The following is a 16,039-nucleotide window of genomic DNA, read 5'->3' on the forward strand; positions in this document are numbered from 1 at the left end:
CAAGGGGTATCTATATTCTTTATTCCTCATGTAAATTATTATTATATCTTCTGTTCATGGGTCTTAGAAAAATACGTATTTGATAAAGTTTATCCGACAGGCATATTAGTTTTATGACATTAATGTATTTCTTATGCATTTCATGCTTTTATACATGTACATTGACCCATGACCAGATGGCGTTATATACCATATATTATATGTATATGGGATATGGGAAAAGGTTATGGCGTTATATACACACCACCACCTGATCAGCTGGTATACGTTGATGATTTGCCTACAGTGGCCGAAATGATATGATGGGATGCCCTTAGAGGCTTGATGATATTATGAACATATATACCTAAGCATGGTATGATATTTATATGCATATGCATGACATTGTAATTATTAATGATTCACAGAGTTGTTCAGACTTACATGTTGAGTCTTTTACTCCATGCTTCTCTCATGTCTATTATTTACGGATTTTCATTCCTTACATACTCGGTACATTATTTGTACTAACATTCCTTTTGCCTGGGGACGCTGCGTTTCATGCCCGCAGGTCCCGATAGACAGGTCGAGAGCCCTCCAAGTAGGCTATCAGCTCAGCGAAAGATGTTGATGTACTCCATTTGCTCCGGAGTTGCTTATTTAGTTAGTATGATTTAGACATGTATTGATTAGTATGTCGGGGCCCTGTCCCGGCCTTATGACGATTATTTACACTTAAAGGTTTGTATACATATGTCAGGTATTTGAAATATTGTATGGCCTTGTCGGCCTATGTTCAGTGTACGAGTGATTATTTTGGCTTTATAGGCCCGTACGTCATATGTATAAGTCAGTATATTAGGTTGGGTCGTTTTCTATCGAGTGTTCTCCCATGTTTTATTCATGTTACCTCATACGGCCCTTCTGGCCCATTTACCCATATTGATGTAATGAGAAAGATACATTACGTTGGTACTCGATTGAGTAAGGGCACCGGGTGCCCGTCGCGGCCCATCAGTTTGAGTCGTGATAGACAACAATGACAAATGAATCAACATACGGCCTGAACACTCGGTTCATCAAATCCATAAATGCTGCCTGGGCATTAGTCAAGCCGAAGGACACACCAAAAACTCATAGTGACCATATCTAGTCTGGAAGGCCATCTTCAAAACATCCGAATCACGAATCTTCAACGGATGATACCCAGATCTCAAGTCGATCATAGAGAACACCCTGGCACCCTGCAACTGGTCAAACAAATAGTTAATATGCGGCAACAAGTACTTTTTCTTAATGGTAACTTTGTTCAACTGGTTGTATTCAATGCAAATCCGCACAGTCCAATCCTTCTTCTTCACGAACAACACCGGTACGCCCTAAGGCGACACACTCGGTCTGACAAACCCCTTTGCTAGGAACTTCTCAAGCTATTCCTTCAACTCATTCGGAGCCATATGGTGTGGTGGAATAGAGATAGACTGGGTACCTGGAGCCAAGTCAATACAGAAATCGATATCACGATCTAGTGGCAAGCTTGGGAGATCAGAAGGAAACACATCGGAGAACTCCCGCAACACGGGAAATGAATCAATCGTCGGAGTCTCTGTAGCAGTATCCTGAACATAATGTAGATAAGGCAAACAACCCTTCTCGACCATGTGTCGAGCCTTCAGGAAATAGATAACCCGACTAGATGCACTGACACATGAACCGTTCCACTCCAATTTAGGCAACTCTAGTATCGCCAAGGTAAAAGTCTTGGTATGGCAATTAAGGACGGCATGATATGGAGACAACTAGTAAATGCCTAGGATTACCTCAAAGTCGGACATATCAAGCAATAGAAGATCCGCTCTAGTCTCATAAGCACAAAAGGTCATGATATATGACAGGTAAATCCAATCCACAACAACAGAATCGCCCACTGGCAGGGATACATATAAAGGAGTACCCAAGAACTCGCGAGGAACACCCAAAAAATGAGCAAACAGAGATGAATTGGATCAAATAGTACCATAACATACCTACCGCAGATAGAAATAATACATGTGATCATGACATTTGAGGCTACTGCATCTGATCTGGCTACAAAGGCATAGAACCTAGCTGGAGCTCCACCTGACTGGCCTCCACCTCTAGGATGGCCCCTACCCACCTGTCCTCCGCCTCTGGGCGGCCCGACAGCTGGTGAAACAGCTAGTATGGTAATCATGGGCCAATAGTCCTGCTGCTCAGAATTGCCCCGAAGTCTAGGAAAAACCTCTTCACGTGGCCAAAATCCCCACACTATAAAACCCCCCTCAGAACAGTGGACTGCTGACCTGAAGTCTGACCCTGAAGTCTGACCCTGGCATTGAAATAGGGTTGTGCTGGACCACACCGAGCAGGCGGTAGTGCTGACTGCATGGGCCTGCTAGGCTTACCCTTCATGAACTGACCTCTGCCCCCAGGTAGTGCGCTACTGAATACTCCAAACTGTCGGGGTCGCTTGTCCCTCGGCACAAACTCTCCACCATAGTTGTGAATACGCTCGATCCTCCGAGCTATATCCTCAACCTGAAGAAAAGAAGTCCCATCTCTACCTCACGGTCCATAGGTACCTAAATCTCTGTGGGGAGTATAATAGCTGAATGGCGAGACAAGTCAGTGAATCTCGCCTCATAGTCGGTGACAAACATGTGACTTTGACGGAGTCGCTCAAACTGACCTTGAAGCTCCTCTCTCTCAGAAGATGGTATATACTTCTCCAAGAATAGATGTGTAAACTGATCCCAAGTCAAGGGAGGTGAACCTGCAGGTCTGTTAAGAAGAGAAGCCTGCCACCATCTACGGGCCTTGCCATTAAAATGAAAAGTGGCAAAGTCCACCTTGTTGGACTCAAATATCCCCATGTTCCGGAGCCTATCCTTGCACTGATCAATGAAATCCTAGGGGTCCTCTTACCGCTCACCCCTAAAGGTAGGGGGGCGAAGCCTAGTCCATCTGTCCAGCCGATTCTGCTGATCATCCGTCGCGACTGGTACAACCTCTGGCATAGTCGCTGCAACAGGCTGGGCTCCGCCCGTAGGTAGTGTACCTAGGGTCTGATAAACGGCAGCGGCGTGCCCTGGAGCCTGAGTAGTAGGGGTCTGTGCTCCCCCTCCTACCTGAGATATGGTAGGGTCTGCTGGAAATAAACCAGCCTGCATCATAGAGTCAATGAACCGCAACATATGGCCCGTGACCTCCTGAAATCCCGGCGCTGTCCTGAAATATGCTGGAGCTGGCACGACTCCAGGTGCCTCATCCTGCTCCTCAACAATAGGATCCTCCACTGGATCCACATGTGGCACAATAGGAGCAACCCTAGGGCGCCCTCGTCTAATGACTTGAGCTGGAGCCCTCCCCCAGCCTCTGCCTCGGCCTCTAGCAACGGGGGGAGCAGCCCCTCGACCGCCTGGTACATCTGCCGCACGTGTTCTCACCATCTGTGAGAGATAAATAGAAATACACTTAGTATAGTATCAACTGCATGATAGGAGATGAAGAAAGAGAAGTTTCCTAACACCCTATAGCCTCTAGAAGATAAGCACGGACGTCTCCACACCGATCCGCAAGACTCTACTAGGCCATCTCATGACTCGTAGACCTTTGTGAACCTAAAGCTCTGATACCAAGCTGTCATGACCCAATTCTGTACTAGGTCGAGACTGCACATAACGCTGCCGTTAGGCAAGACCACAAGCTAAACTACTATTTATTTATCCCTTTTCAACATATTTGTAATTAACCTAAATTTCATGCACATGTGATAAGTCTTTTTAAACAAAATATCAACATCATAAGTACATAGTCTGCGGTGATAGAAATGACAAGTACAACAGTACATAAGTACTACAAATCTCCAAATTCCGGCGTCACAAGTACATGAGCAATCTAAAGAATATACAAAACTACTAAAACTATTGTCCGAAAGTAATAGATATAAATAGTAAATAAGATGGAAGGAGACTCCGGTGTTGTGGATCATAGCAAGGCAAGCAGCTCACCCCTAAGTCACCTTAGATGATCGGCTATGTGCCCGCGTGACCACTGGTAGAACCTGTCTCAGCACCTGCACATTAGTGCAGGAGTGTAGCATGAGTACGAATGTAACACCCCGAAAAATTTTGAAGAACTTAAGTGTAAAGCCCGGTAAAATTTGCAAAGAAAATAATGTTACGGTGCCGGACTAGGATTACGGCTCGGACCTTTTGGGTTGAACAATGAACGGGAAAGTAAAGAAAAATATTTGGCGAAAAAGTGTATTTCTGCGGTCCATTATGCGACCGCAGAATCACTCCGCAAATCGCATAATGGCCGTAGAGTGAGGCAGTTAATTAGGTCAGTTGAAGCAATTATGCGATCGACTATACGACCGCATAACTGTTATGCGGTGTACTATGCAACCGCAGAACAGTTATGCGGACCGCATATTGACCGCAGACTCAGGCAGATTTTTGGTCATTTTGGACATCAATTATGCGACCGATATGCGGTCCACATAACCATTATGCGGTCGCATATGCGACCGCAGAACCTGTTCCGGAGCTTCATTTTTGGGTTTTTAAGACCCGACCCTATTTTATTAAATACACTCTTTGGGTCATTTTTGAGGTATAATATGATATTTTAGAGTGAGAGAGAGTGCCCTAGAGTGAGAAGGTGTTCCTCAATAATTGATTCTTCAATTCTTGCTCAAGTTTTGGAAGATTAAGGAGGGAAACTCACTAGGTCTTCATCCTAGAGGTAAGATTCTACACCCTAACCCTTAATTTCGAATTTTGTCTAGAAATGGGTAATAAGCAAGATAATTTTTGGGCAATAGGGTTGTTTATTTTACATGCATGTGTTATCAAAGGGTGTAGAAAGATTGTGGAGCTAAAAATGGTAAAGATTGAGTTGTGTGATGATGGAATCCTCCATAAAAGGACCTTGAACCTTAATCCACGCTTAGTGTTTGATAAAATGCTCAAATGAGCTGAGACCATGAATATCTTCCTAATTATGGTTCAATTTTGTTATGTCTCAAATAGATTGGGATTGCAAGAATTTTCGGAACATTGTAGTAATTTAAGGAAAGCTCAATTGAGGTATGTTGGCTAAACTTTCTCTCTTGGAATTGAATTCCATAATGTTTTCATGAGTTTTAAAGTTTGGGTTGTATTAAAATGTGGTGGCTTGAATCGTATTTCAAATGAAAGCTAGTATGCCAAATTGTGTGAGAAAATCTCAATATTCTTAAGACTCTTAATTGCTCATATGTGTACCTAAAGTCTTGATTGGGAATGTCTTAATCAATGAGATTGGGCACAATATAGTATTTTTCAAATCAACATCTGATTTCTTGGTCACAATATCCAGCAGGGAATCATTGTCCCTATTCAAAGATCAATACAATTTACTGATAAGTTTCCTGACCAAATTTTAGGTAGAAAACAACTTTAAAGATTTTTAGAATGTATTAATTATGCATCGGATTTCATTCCAAGCCTTAGCAATTTGCTAAAACCTCTCCATGATAGGTTGAAAAAACCTCCACCTACATGAACTTCTATCCACACCAACATTATCAAAGAAATAAAATTTAAAGTCAAAGACCTTCCTTGCTTATCTCTCCCTGATCCTTCTGCATTCAAAATAGTTGAAACTGATGCATCAGACATTGGCTATGGTGGCATTTTAAAGCAGAAAAAAGATGGAAAGGAACACATTGTTGTATTTGCATCAAAACATTGGAATAATTCTCAATAAAATTATCCTACAATTAAAAAAGAAATTTTAGCAATTGTTTTGTGCATATCTAAATTACAAGCTGATTTACTAAATCAAATTTTTTTGTTAAGAATTGATTGTAAAGCTGCAAAATCTGTTTTACTTAAGGATGTACAAAATCCATCTTCTAAACATATATTTGCTAGATGCTAAGCTATTTTAACTATTTTTGATTTTGATATAGAATATATCAAAGGGAGCTCAAACTGTATTCCAGATTTTCTTACCCGAGAATTCTCGTAGGGGAGATAAAATGCTTAGGAAAAAGAAGGTAGAACTTTCAGATCCTCTAGCACCCGCTCTTCCTCCGCCTGAGGGAAATATTATTGAAGCAGTACCCAAACAGTCTGCTACATATGTTGTATCCAAACAACAAACCATTTCAGTTGCCTCCAAGCAACTCTCAAAAGATGCAGCTGGACCAAGCCAGCCCAAATACAGAAAGCCATCAGACTATGCCATGAGCGGAGTCCCCCAAGTTCATCTGATAGAAAGTTCAGGGATCATTCCAATTTCCAGTCCAAAGAAATGGAAAGACTTAGTTAAGGAAGAAGAATCTCAACAAACTCAAACTCAACTAGCCCAGACCATGTCTTCTCCTTGGACGGATGAAGAATTCATGTAATGGCACCAACTCATGGGATTTATAGATCAAATGACCATGCCAAGCCTATTTAGAAAACAACTGAGAGATCAGTACCAATTGTATAAAAATTATTGTTCCAATGTGGCGGCATAAAGCCACGTATCTTCTTCCAACCCCGCGGCGCCCCAAAGCCACACGGCCTCCTCACATCCTGTGGGTGCTAGAAGCACCACACAAAAAATATTGGAGGCTAAAAGCCCCATTGTAGGTACTGTATGTCTATCCAACATCCCAAACGCCACAACCAATCAGGCACTTTCTTCACAAGTGCCATAACCTATTTCTTCAAACAAAGGCTCCTGCTCCGAGGAAACCATTTATATTAAGAATGAAAGTGCCACTTATTTAACTTGAATCAGAATTCTGGCATTCCAACCCCTAAGAGGTAGCTCAGAAAATACTTATCCCTTCAACCAATTTCATACAAAACACTCCCAAACATACCCAAAAACACTATGAGTTCATTCTCAAAGATACCAGATCCTGCTTGTTTAAACCCCACAAATATAAGCAGACCCAATCATATATCACACATACTACCATGTGGATTAACAAAATAATCTCACCAAAAGAATAGGGAACCCATCCAGCACAATACAAAAGACTTTCCCAGCTTTTTGATCTACAATCTTACAATTATTATGACTACTAGGCAGCGTGGATGAATGCTTTCATCTTCCAAATCCAACTTGGAAAGCATTCATGGTTTATCCTCTAGAGTAAACAATTAACCTCTAAATTCCCTTGGTAGTTTATACATCAGTGGTGGCATGCTTATGGTCATAAGGCTGAAATCCACCCTTCGCCAGTAAAAGAAGGATATGATTATTTTTGCCACAGGTTTTCTTCCGAGCAACATCTACCCATACTACACCAATTATCCCACAGATTTCATATCCTGTGGATATACTCCCAGAAGTTTTCCTCCCACAAGCCATAAGGACATAAAGGACAACCATGTTTAGCTGTTTATCCTGTGGATATAAAATGTGGGATTCATCCGAAGCCTATGTGCCAGTAGTATACAAGTGATTTTAGTCTCATCCACAATATCTACTATAACAGATGTTTATCTAGCAAGTTAAAAAGATAAAAGCAAGTTAAAAATAAGGATATATATATATATATATATATATATATATATATATATATATATATATATATATATATGATTTGGTACTTTTCTGTATGTAGGAGCTCGAGTTTAAGTAAATCAGTAACCGTACAGGAATGAGTCGCCATGTAAATGAGGTACTGGGTGCTTGTCCACGTCACCTAGGTTGGTTTGTGACATTGCTGACTTCCTTTGATGATGTTTGGCTTGGACATAGGGGTGGGCGTAATACCGACCGAACCAAAAAAATTGACCGAACCAATAATTTCGGTTTATACGGTTCTATTTGTTCAATTTTTCAGTCGGTTTGCTGTTTATATTTTTTAAAAGCTTGATGTTCGTTTCGGTGTTTGGTTTTAGTATTTCGGTTTTTTGGTTAACCGAAAAACCGAAGTTTTTTTTAAGCATGGGTTTTATAGCCTCTGGGCTTATCTTAACTGTTAAATCTAACATGTTAAATATGGGCCCAATTATTTATTAATTGTTAGTAAATGTTGAAGCCCAAACCCAAAATGCCACACTTTTTAGAAGTTCATCCAACCCCAAAGCCACGCTACCCAAAATTATAACCCATAAAGCTAGATAGTGTACGTTTTAAGGAAATTAAGAGTCAAGAGAATCATAATCCTTTTATTTCCTGGGTTAGTTATCGTTGATATTGAATTCCTATTCCTGGGTTACTTCTCTGCATCTTATAGTGCATATTTTATTATTTTCTAATTACATTTCATGTTATAGTAGGTTACAGTAGGAAAATTTGCAAAGCACATGCATTGATCCTTAGAAACTTTGTACGAATTAATTATGAGGCTCATTTATTGCTTAAGAAATAAGTCCAATTTGACAAGCCTAAAACCGAAAATAACCGCACCAAACCGCAAGAAAACCGAACCGCATCAAAATACTGTCTTCCATAATTTTCTGGGTCCAATAATCAAACTCCTGATTTACTTAGTTGATGTAACTTTTTAGTTTTCGTTGATCAACCTTTATTTAGGCTTAATCTATCTTCCGACCCGCGGCTCATAGTATTAGTTATTACTTTAGCCTTTCATGGACACTATGGAATATCCATGATATAATCTTCTAACAATTCAATCCTTTGTCTATGACCTGGGCTCAATTCTTTCTTTTAACTTATACCAGAATCTTCTACGGCTGTATGATTGTCAACATACATGCCGCATGGATAATACTCCGAACTCTTAAGTGCGTTCATAACGTAACTAACTCTGGATCATTGATCGAATAATTCCTTTCGTCCCTTCTCAGCTTTCTTTAAACGTAAGCTATTACTTTTTTCTGGTCTTTCTGCCCCCTTTTGCGTGCATACTTAGCTTATCTTAGCGCCCACACATATTGAAATTCCATATAACTCATATGATCTTGAATATCACTTCTGATTTTACTTCCCGTTTATTAGCCACCGTAGGTGCCATCTTCTCAAGGAGTGCATATAATGTTGTTGTGAGACTGTTGTTACATGACCATTTCCTCTTTAGGTCACTGTGCTTAGGTTGAAGCCTTCTTCCTTATTTGCTCAGCTAGTTTTTCATTGTAGTACTTAGGGGAGACCCTCTGACTCCTCCACACTCATGTGCTCGTACAGTTGCTTCTGAAGTTTTGACTGTCTTCCCAGTGGGGCTTTCTTTTATTTTCATAACACTCATACGGTACCTTTAACTACCCCAACTCCTATCTGAATATTTATCAAGTATTATAATGACATTACTGCGAGGCTGAATTCACTATATTGGGTTTTAGTATGTTTATCTTGCATGATCTGCTAAATCGTATGTAACCTCTTGTCTAGCCATAACTAGGATCTTCCTGAATCAACTACCAACTACTCATTGGCCCATTCTCATATCAATATTCCGCGTAATCGTTCTTGGGCTATTTCTTTGTCTTAACTTATGTCCCGCACTGGCTCATTATCTATCAATAACATCTCGGGCAGGAACCCTTACTTCCTTTCTTTGACGTCGTGTTTTCATAATATTTTGGAATCATAGCATATCTCTAGGATTTGAATAAGTGCAATCTCTTCCCTTTCTTATTTTTTTATCGCATTCTTCCTTTACCATTCCATAGTTACTAGAACCATTTAATTATGACTTAATGCCACAACACTCCACATTCCCCCCTTTATGGGAGTACTAAGATTTAGTACTACGATGATCTACATATAGATATTTTACCTCTTTGTCTTTGGCTTCTTTTCACATCATCGATGACCCTTACGCGCCTTGCGGAAATCCTTCTGTACCAAGGATAACAAAATTCCTTATTCACGAGGGTGACACCTAGTGTAACTTGCACATATAGTCCCTTAGGCATAACTTTGCTCCCATTGCTTGCTTTAGGGAAGCATCCTCCTAAATGACCTTTAAGGGTTATTCTTCTATTGTCCATTCTATTATCGCCGAAACGCGATCTGAAATTCTCATGATGTCGACCATTATCAAATCACTCAGTCCCTAATTCATGTTTAGTTTATCTTGTTCATCAGTCCATACTGATTTCTATTATTTTGGGGTCTAACATTTCCTTCTGGTAGTCGCGTTGGAGTCACACACTTATTTCTCGAAATGAGGATATGACTTTATGGCCTATACTCTTTTGTTGTCTCAAGGCATGTCACCTCTTGTCTTTTCCTTCACTTGGCTATAGACTCGGTGATACTATCATCTACCGTTGTCATCCATGTATCACATCTCACTCATAATGCTTCATTATCTCTCTTCTTATTTCCTTGCTAATATATTTGTCTACCACTTTATTCTTAAACTTCAACAAGACATTCTTTTGCTTTTAGCTCCCCTTGCTCTGTCCCTTGGCTCTTCGAGTTGCCTAACATTCTCGCTCTACTAGGGACAGGAGAAATACTACTACCCATAACCCTATGAGCCCAAATATGTGATTAGTTTCCAAATCCAATTCCAAATCCAAGTCCAAATCAACCCTCAAATCCCCAAAATACACTCTCATAAGTTACAGACAAAACCCCCATATTCTCGTTAAACTTTTATGGTTTTGGTGTAAAATCATGATGAGTCAAGATATATAATCAAATTAAAGTAGAAAATTTACCCTCGAAATTATAGTGAAAAATATTCTCAAAAATCACCTCTTCCCGGGCTCCAAAACTCAAAAATGATGAAAAATGAGCTAAACTCAAAATATATATTCCGGCCAGACATTTTGCATATGCGGTTGACGAGCACAAAACACACATTTAAATATGCTCACTAGTCGAATATAGTATAATTTAATATCGTATCCATAGGTATTGGAGTTAAACAATATTTTTGTAGTTTATAGCTTGATTGCTAACCAAGATTATCAACAATTTAGATTGGTGTGATTAAAACAAAAATTAACTAAAAGTCTAGCTATTGGCTAATGACAATCGCAACAAAAGTAAGCAAGGAAGATATCAACGGGAGAAAATAGGGGTCGATTGGATAGGTGCAAGATACTTGTCTGGGATTTAACTCTAGTTCATTCACTTCTAAGGTTCAAGTGAGTCTCTCGAATTAAATCTACTATTAGTTCGAATGTTCAGCAGAAACTCCTCTCTCGATTAAGTTTCAACCTCACAATATGAACTAAGTTAAGCTCGGTGAAGATATGCAAGAATTTGTAGTGGATTGGTTGTAAGAGAACCTCTATCGATTATTCTCCTAACTAGGTCTAAACAATAATTTAACTAGCCTCTTTCGATTAATAAGAAGAATCAATGAATTCAACCAACAAGATAATGCAAACACATCACAAGTTATGCCTTTTTCGATTACATAAACATGTGAATATATATGCAACAATTTAAACACCCAAAACGATTCAATACATAAATATTGGAGTTAATATCCACAAACAATTCTCAAAAGACCATATTCATCAATATCTAAAGAAAATTACTCCATAGAGATGGAGTAATTCATCACAAATAAGTTTAAGTTAAAGGAAAACATAAAACAATCCAAACACATGTCTTGAGTGAGAATTGAAGGATGAAATCCTTGTGCTCTTGCTTCTCCCAGTTCTCTTCAGCCTCCTTACGTCTAAATTATGTCAAAAGTCCTCAAAATACTGGTTTTCACGTATATATACCAAGTAGGGTCGGGCTCAAACAAACATACCTTCTCTTTCATGAAACAGGACTCTTCCCGGACAGGACGTGTGCGGCCGCGCACCTGGAGACCTGCTCGTGCATTTGGCCGTGCATTTTTCACGGTACACTGTCTCACATGCGCCCAATGCTCGGTCGCGCACCTGGGTGACGCACTGCCCAATTTTTTGTTTCTCACTTTGAATGCACTAGTGTTCGTTGATCCCCGAACTCGATCCCAACTTAATCCTTCGGCTTTTACTCAGACTTCAAAGCTCCAAAATAACGTGAATTCATTCCATAACCTCTACATAGATCGGAATCACTCCTACAAGGCATAAAACATAAAATTAATGCAAATCACTAGCGATTATGGCTCAAACTCAATTAAAGTGCAGTAAATTAGAGTGCAATAAGCGACTAAAACCTGAGATTATAGCCTACCATCAACACCCCACACTTAAACCATTGCTCGTCCTTGAGAAATCAAACTACACTTTATATAGACATGACCTCATTTCATAACTCTCCTAAATCATCATACCAAGAATATTTAAAATAGATTAAGCACAATAGTGTAACATCCTAGCCTCAACATATGACTCCCAAGTACCACGCATTATTTATAACATACTCACTTACTCCAACACAGAGGTCAATGACATTACCCTTCCTTCATGAATCACGTGCCCTCACAAAAGAAGAGAGTAGTTCCGCACACAATCAACTTTAAGAACAATTAGGAACTTCAGAACCAACATTCATATGCCACAAAAGATGAACCATAGGCTTGGCCGTAGTGTACTACTCTACTAATTGAGTTCATTCAGTCAAGGATCGAGTAGGACTTTAATCGGTTATAATGTAGGCTGCGGGATGGGTAGGATACAATTTGGATATAAAAGTGACTACACCTACCTAAGCACTTTGATACATACAATTTCATTGTTAAAACCCCACAATTATGTCAAACCAACACTCCACCTTCACATCAATTTACATTCACTCCCAACTTCTTTAAGCACAGTTACATCAAGAGTTACCACTATCCAGGAATATTTTTCACAACCATACACAACATATTTTTTTTTGTTTTCTATTTCAAGTGGCTCTTACTTTTTCAAAACATTGCACCTTTCTTCCTTATTTCATTAGCTCCACTCAAACACCAACCCAGTCACCCCACACTTCAACTTTTAAAAAGTTCATACAATTTCAAGTGCTCACGAGAGGTAAATGGTTCAAGTAGATGGTAAATTCAAACAAATTGGTAAGGCTTGTAATGTGGTTACCAAAGAAACATGATTACCTGCTCAACGGGGTTAACTAAGATATAACAATTATGCTGGTAGAAGCATGTAACTGGCTCAACAAAGAAATACCTATATCACTTCCAAGACAAAATAAAACTACTATTTCGCTTTGCAAACACACGGGGCAAGTTCTAGACATTAAATGCAGTGCAATGCAATGAATACACCAAAACCTCATACTTCATATAACATAACTCACTCCAGATTGACTATCAAGACACTCTAGTCAAAGCAGCTAAGCCAAGTTAAAATTATACAATCTAAGGTACTTATGCAAGAGTCAAAAACTGAGCCTAAGCGTCACAACTAAAATACTCACTATTCTAAAGGCATGATAGAGTTAAGAAATATTGCTTTCATTTCAAATCATAGCACAAGGTTTCCTACTCCACACAAAAATAAAAACTAACTACACCCGGTTCAAACAAAACCATTGGAAAAGAACCAAGGCACAAAGAAAAACCAAGGGGGAATTAATACACTACCTAACAAAATCAAATCTTTTGTCTTTCTCTTTCGACTTTAATCCCTCAAGAAACCTGTTGAATGATATCCATCGTCAGGAAATATCGAAAATTTTAAATTTTTTATGGTTTTCCAATATTTTTTTCTATCAAACTACTACCACTAACCAAAAGAACTAGACTTAATATACATACAATATACATACAAATATATCCCCCACCCCATACTTTAACTTGTGGCATGTCCCCATGACACACAATTTAAAAAGCATAAGGCAGAGAAACTTCCCTGAATCTCTAGTCGGGATCTGAGTCAAAGTCGGGATCCATTCTTCGTGCCCGAACTAGTGCACACATCCACGCAGACCACTTCTTCTTAGCTTTCTTGGGGTACACCCCACACTTGTCTTTATCAATCATTGGGACCTTCTCTTTCAAGCTTTTCACTCTCCATTCTACACTCGCAACTAGCTTCTTCTTTCTCACCCCCATCTCCACATTCATGTCGAAAGTCACTGTCTCTTCACCCACTCTAAGCATGAGCTTTCTATCATGTATGTCTAATATTGCTCTGCCCGTTGCTAATAATGGTCTTCCTAAGATAAGGGTTCCTCTTTGTTCTCCTCCATCTTCACCACAATGAAATCTATAGGAAATACAAACTTATCTACCCGAACTAAGACATCTTTCACTATCCCCTCGGGTATTATAGTTGTTTGGTTTGCCACCTACAAAGATATTGGCACATACCTTATATCTCCAAGCTCATTCTCCAATTTCTTGTAAATACACAAAGGCATTAAATTAATTGAGGCATCAAAATCACACTAAGACTTATCAAAATTAAGAGTGCCTAATGAGCAAGGTATAGTAAAACTTCCTGGATCTCTACACTTTTGTGGGATTTTATTTTGCAAGATTGCGCTGCAATGCTCTGTGAGCATGACTACCGATGTCTTCTCGATCTTCCTTTTCTTTGTAAGGATCTCCTTCATGAATTTGGCATAAGCTGGCATTTATGAGAGAACTTCTGTGAATGCCAAGTTTACATTAACCTGTCTCAACATCTCTAAGAATCTCTCAAACTACTTGTCCAGCTTTTCTCTATATAACATTTTAGGAAAAGGTAGAGCAGGAATATGCTCGCTCTCATTAGATTCCTCCCTTCTGAAGTTTCCTCCTTCTTCTTTTTCTCAGCTCCTTTCTTACCTTTCTTCTTATTATCAACTTCGTTTTTCAGCTGCTCCTCAATTTCTTTTTCAGGTACAATCTCTGTTTGGACCAGAGTGGGATCTTTCAGCACTTTCCCCCTTCTCAATGTCACAACATTCACTGTTTATTTGGGGTTTCTTTCAGTGTCAACTGGTAGAGTACCTGAGATTCTCTTAGACAATACAATTGCAATTTGCCCTACTTGCTTCTCCAAATTTTGCAAACCAGTGCCAAGTTCCTTTATAGCAGCACCATGAGCATCTAGCCTCTCATCCACCTTGACAATGAATGACTTTATTAGATCTTCGAACCCAGGATGAATTGGCTGCAGAGGTTGGAACTGTGGCCTCGGCTGATTCACAAAACCAAGAGCTCCTTGAAATCTGGGATTATTTTGTTGCCATGCATTTGCAGTACCCCCAGGTGAACTCCACAAAAAACCGGGGTGCTTCTGCCCCATTGCATTGAAGTTATAATTCCCAACAGCATTAACTTCCTCGATTGAAGCTTGACAGTTATGAGTAGGGTGTCCTCTTCCACATATGTCACATGTTGCATGGGGCCCAATGTGTATCGAGGCTAAAGTCAGCTTTCTTATTTCCTTGGCCATGGCATCAAGTTGTACCTGCACAAATATTTTAGCGTCAATTTGGTGAACACCAATTGATCTTCTTCTTTCAGCACTTTCATAGGGCCACTGATTTGCGTCTTCAAATGACTCATTTAGAATTGTGACTATCTCTTATGGAGTCTTCTTCATCAACATACCTCCAGCTGCATTTCACAATGTTCTACGTGAGGTTGGTGTCAATCTATCCCAAAAATCTTGAAGTTGCATCCAGATTTCTATTCCACTATGCTGACACTTATGCACTATCTCTTTAAACCTCTCCCAAGCTTCAAACACAGTTTCAGTCTCGTTCTGACAGAAGTTATGGATTTCTCTTCAAAACTTACCCGTCTTAGCTGATGAGAAATATTTGTCAAGAAATTTTCTGGTCATCTCATCCCATGTTCTAATCGACGCATTAGGCAAGCTTCGAAGGTAGTGCTTTGCATCATCTTTGAGTGTGAAGGGGAATGCTCTTAAGTAGACTACATCTTGTGACACACCATTGTATTGAAAGGTGTTCATAAACTCCTCGAAGTACATCAGATGATTGTTTGGATCTTCGTTCATCTTTCCTCTGAAAACGCAGATGTTTTGAAAAGTTAGAGCAACCCTTGCTTCAGCTCAAAATTATTAGCTGCAACTGGAGGTGGTCTCACACTTGATAAGCCTTAGTTGTAGACCGGTCTAGCTTAATTGCCAAGTGGTCTCCCAGCACCGAGAGCTATATTTCCGAATTGGTCTACACCCAAAGGTTGATTCTGAACAATTCTCCGAGCCCTTTCCTCCTC

At 39.6% G+C, this 16,039-nt stretch overlaps 1 protein-coding gene across 1 annotated transcript; it reads right to left on the reverse strand.

The window, feature by feature from the left end:
- Positions 1 to 13,723: 13,723 nt before the first annotated feature.
- LOC138893936 (uncharacterized) lies at positions 13,724 to 15,818 on the reverse strand. Its single transcript, XM_070178607.1, has 6 exons — positions 15,596 to 15,818; positions 14,801 to 15,346; positions 14,516 to 14,758; positions 14,377 to 14,435; positions 14,177 to 14,253; positions 13,724 to 14,072 (listed from the first exon to the last, which is right to left on the reverse strand). The coding sequence occupies exons 1-6, from the start codon at positions 15,816 to 15,818 to the stop codon at positions 13,724 to 13,726; spliced, it is 1,497 nt and encodes a 498-aa protein (XP_070034708.1).
- Between the last annotated feature and the right edge of the window lie 221 nt (positions 15,819 to 16,039).

The sequence above is a fragment of the Nicotiana tomentosiformis genome, chromosome 6 (genome assembly GCF_000390325.3).
Source record: "Nicotiana tomentosiformis chromosome 6, ASM39032v3, whole genome shotgun sequence".
In the NCBI taxonomy this organism is placed as follows: domain Eukaryota; kingdom Viridiplantae; phylum Streptophyta; class Magnoliopsida; order Solanales; family Solanaceae; genus Nicotiana; species Nicotiana tomentosiformis.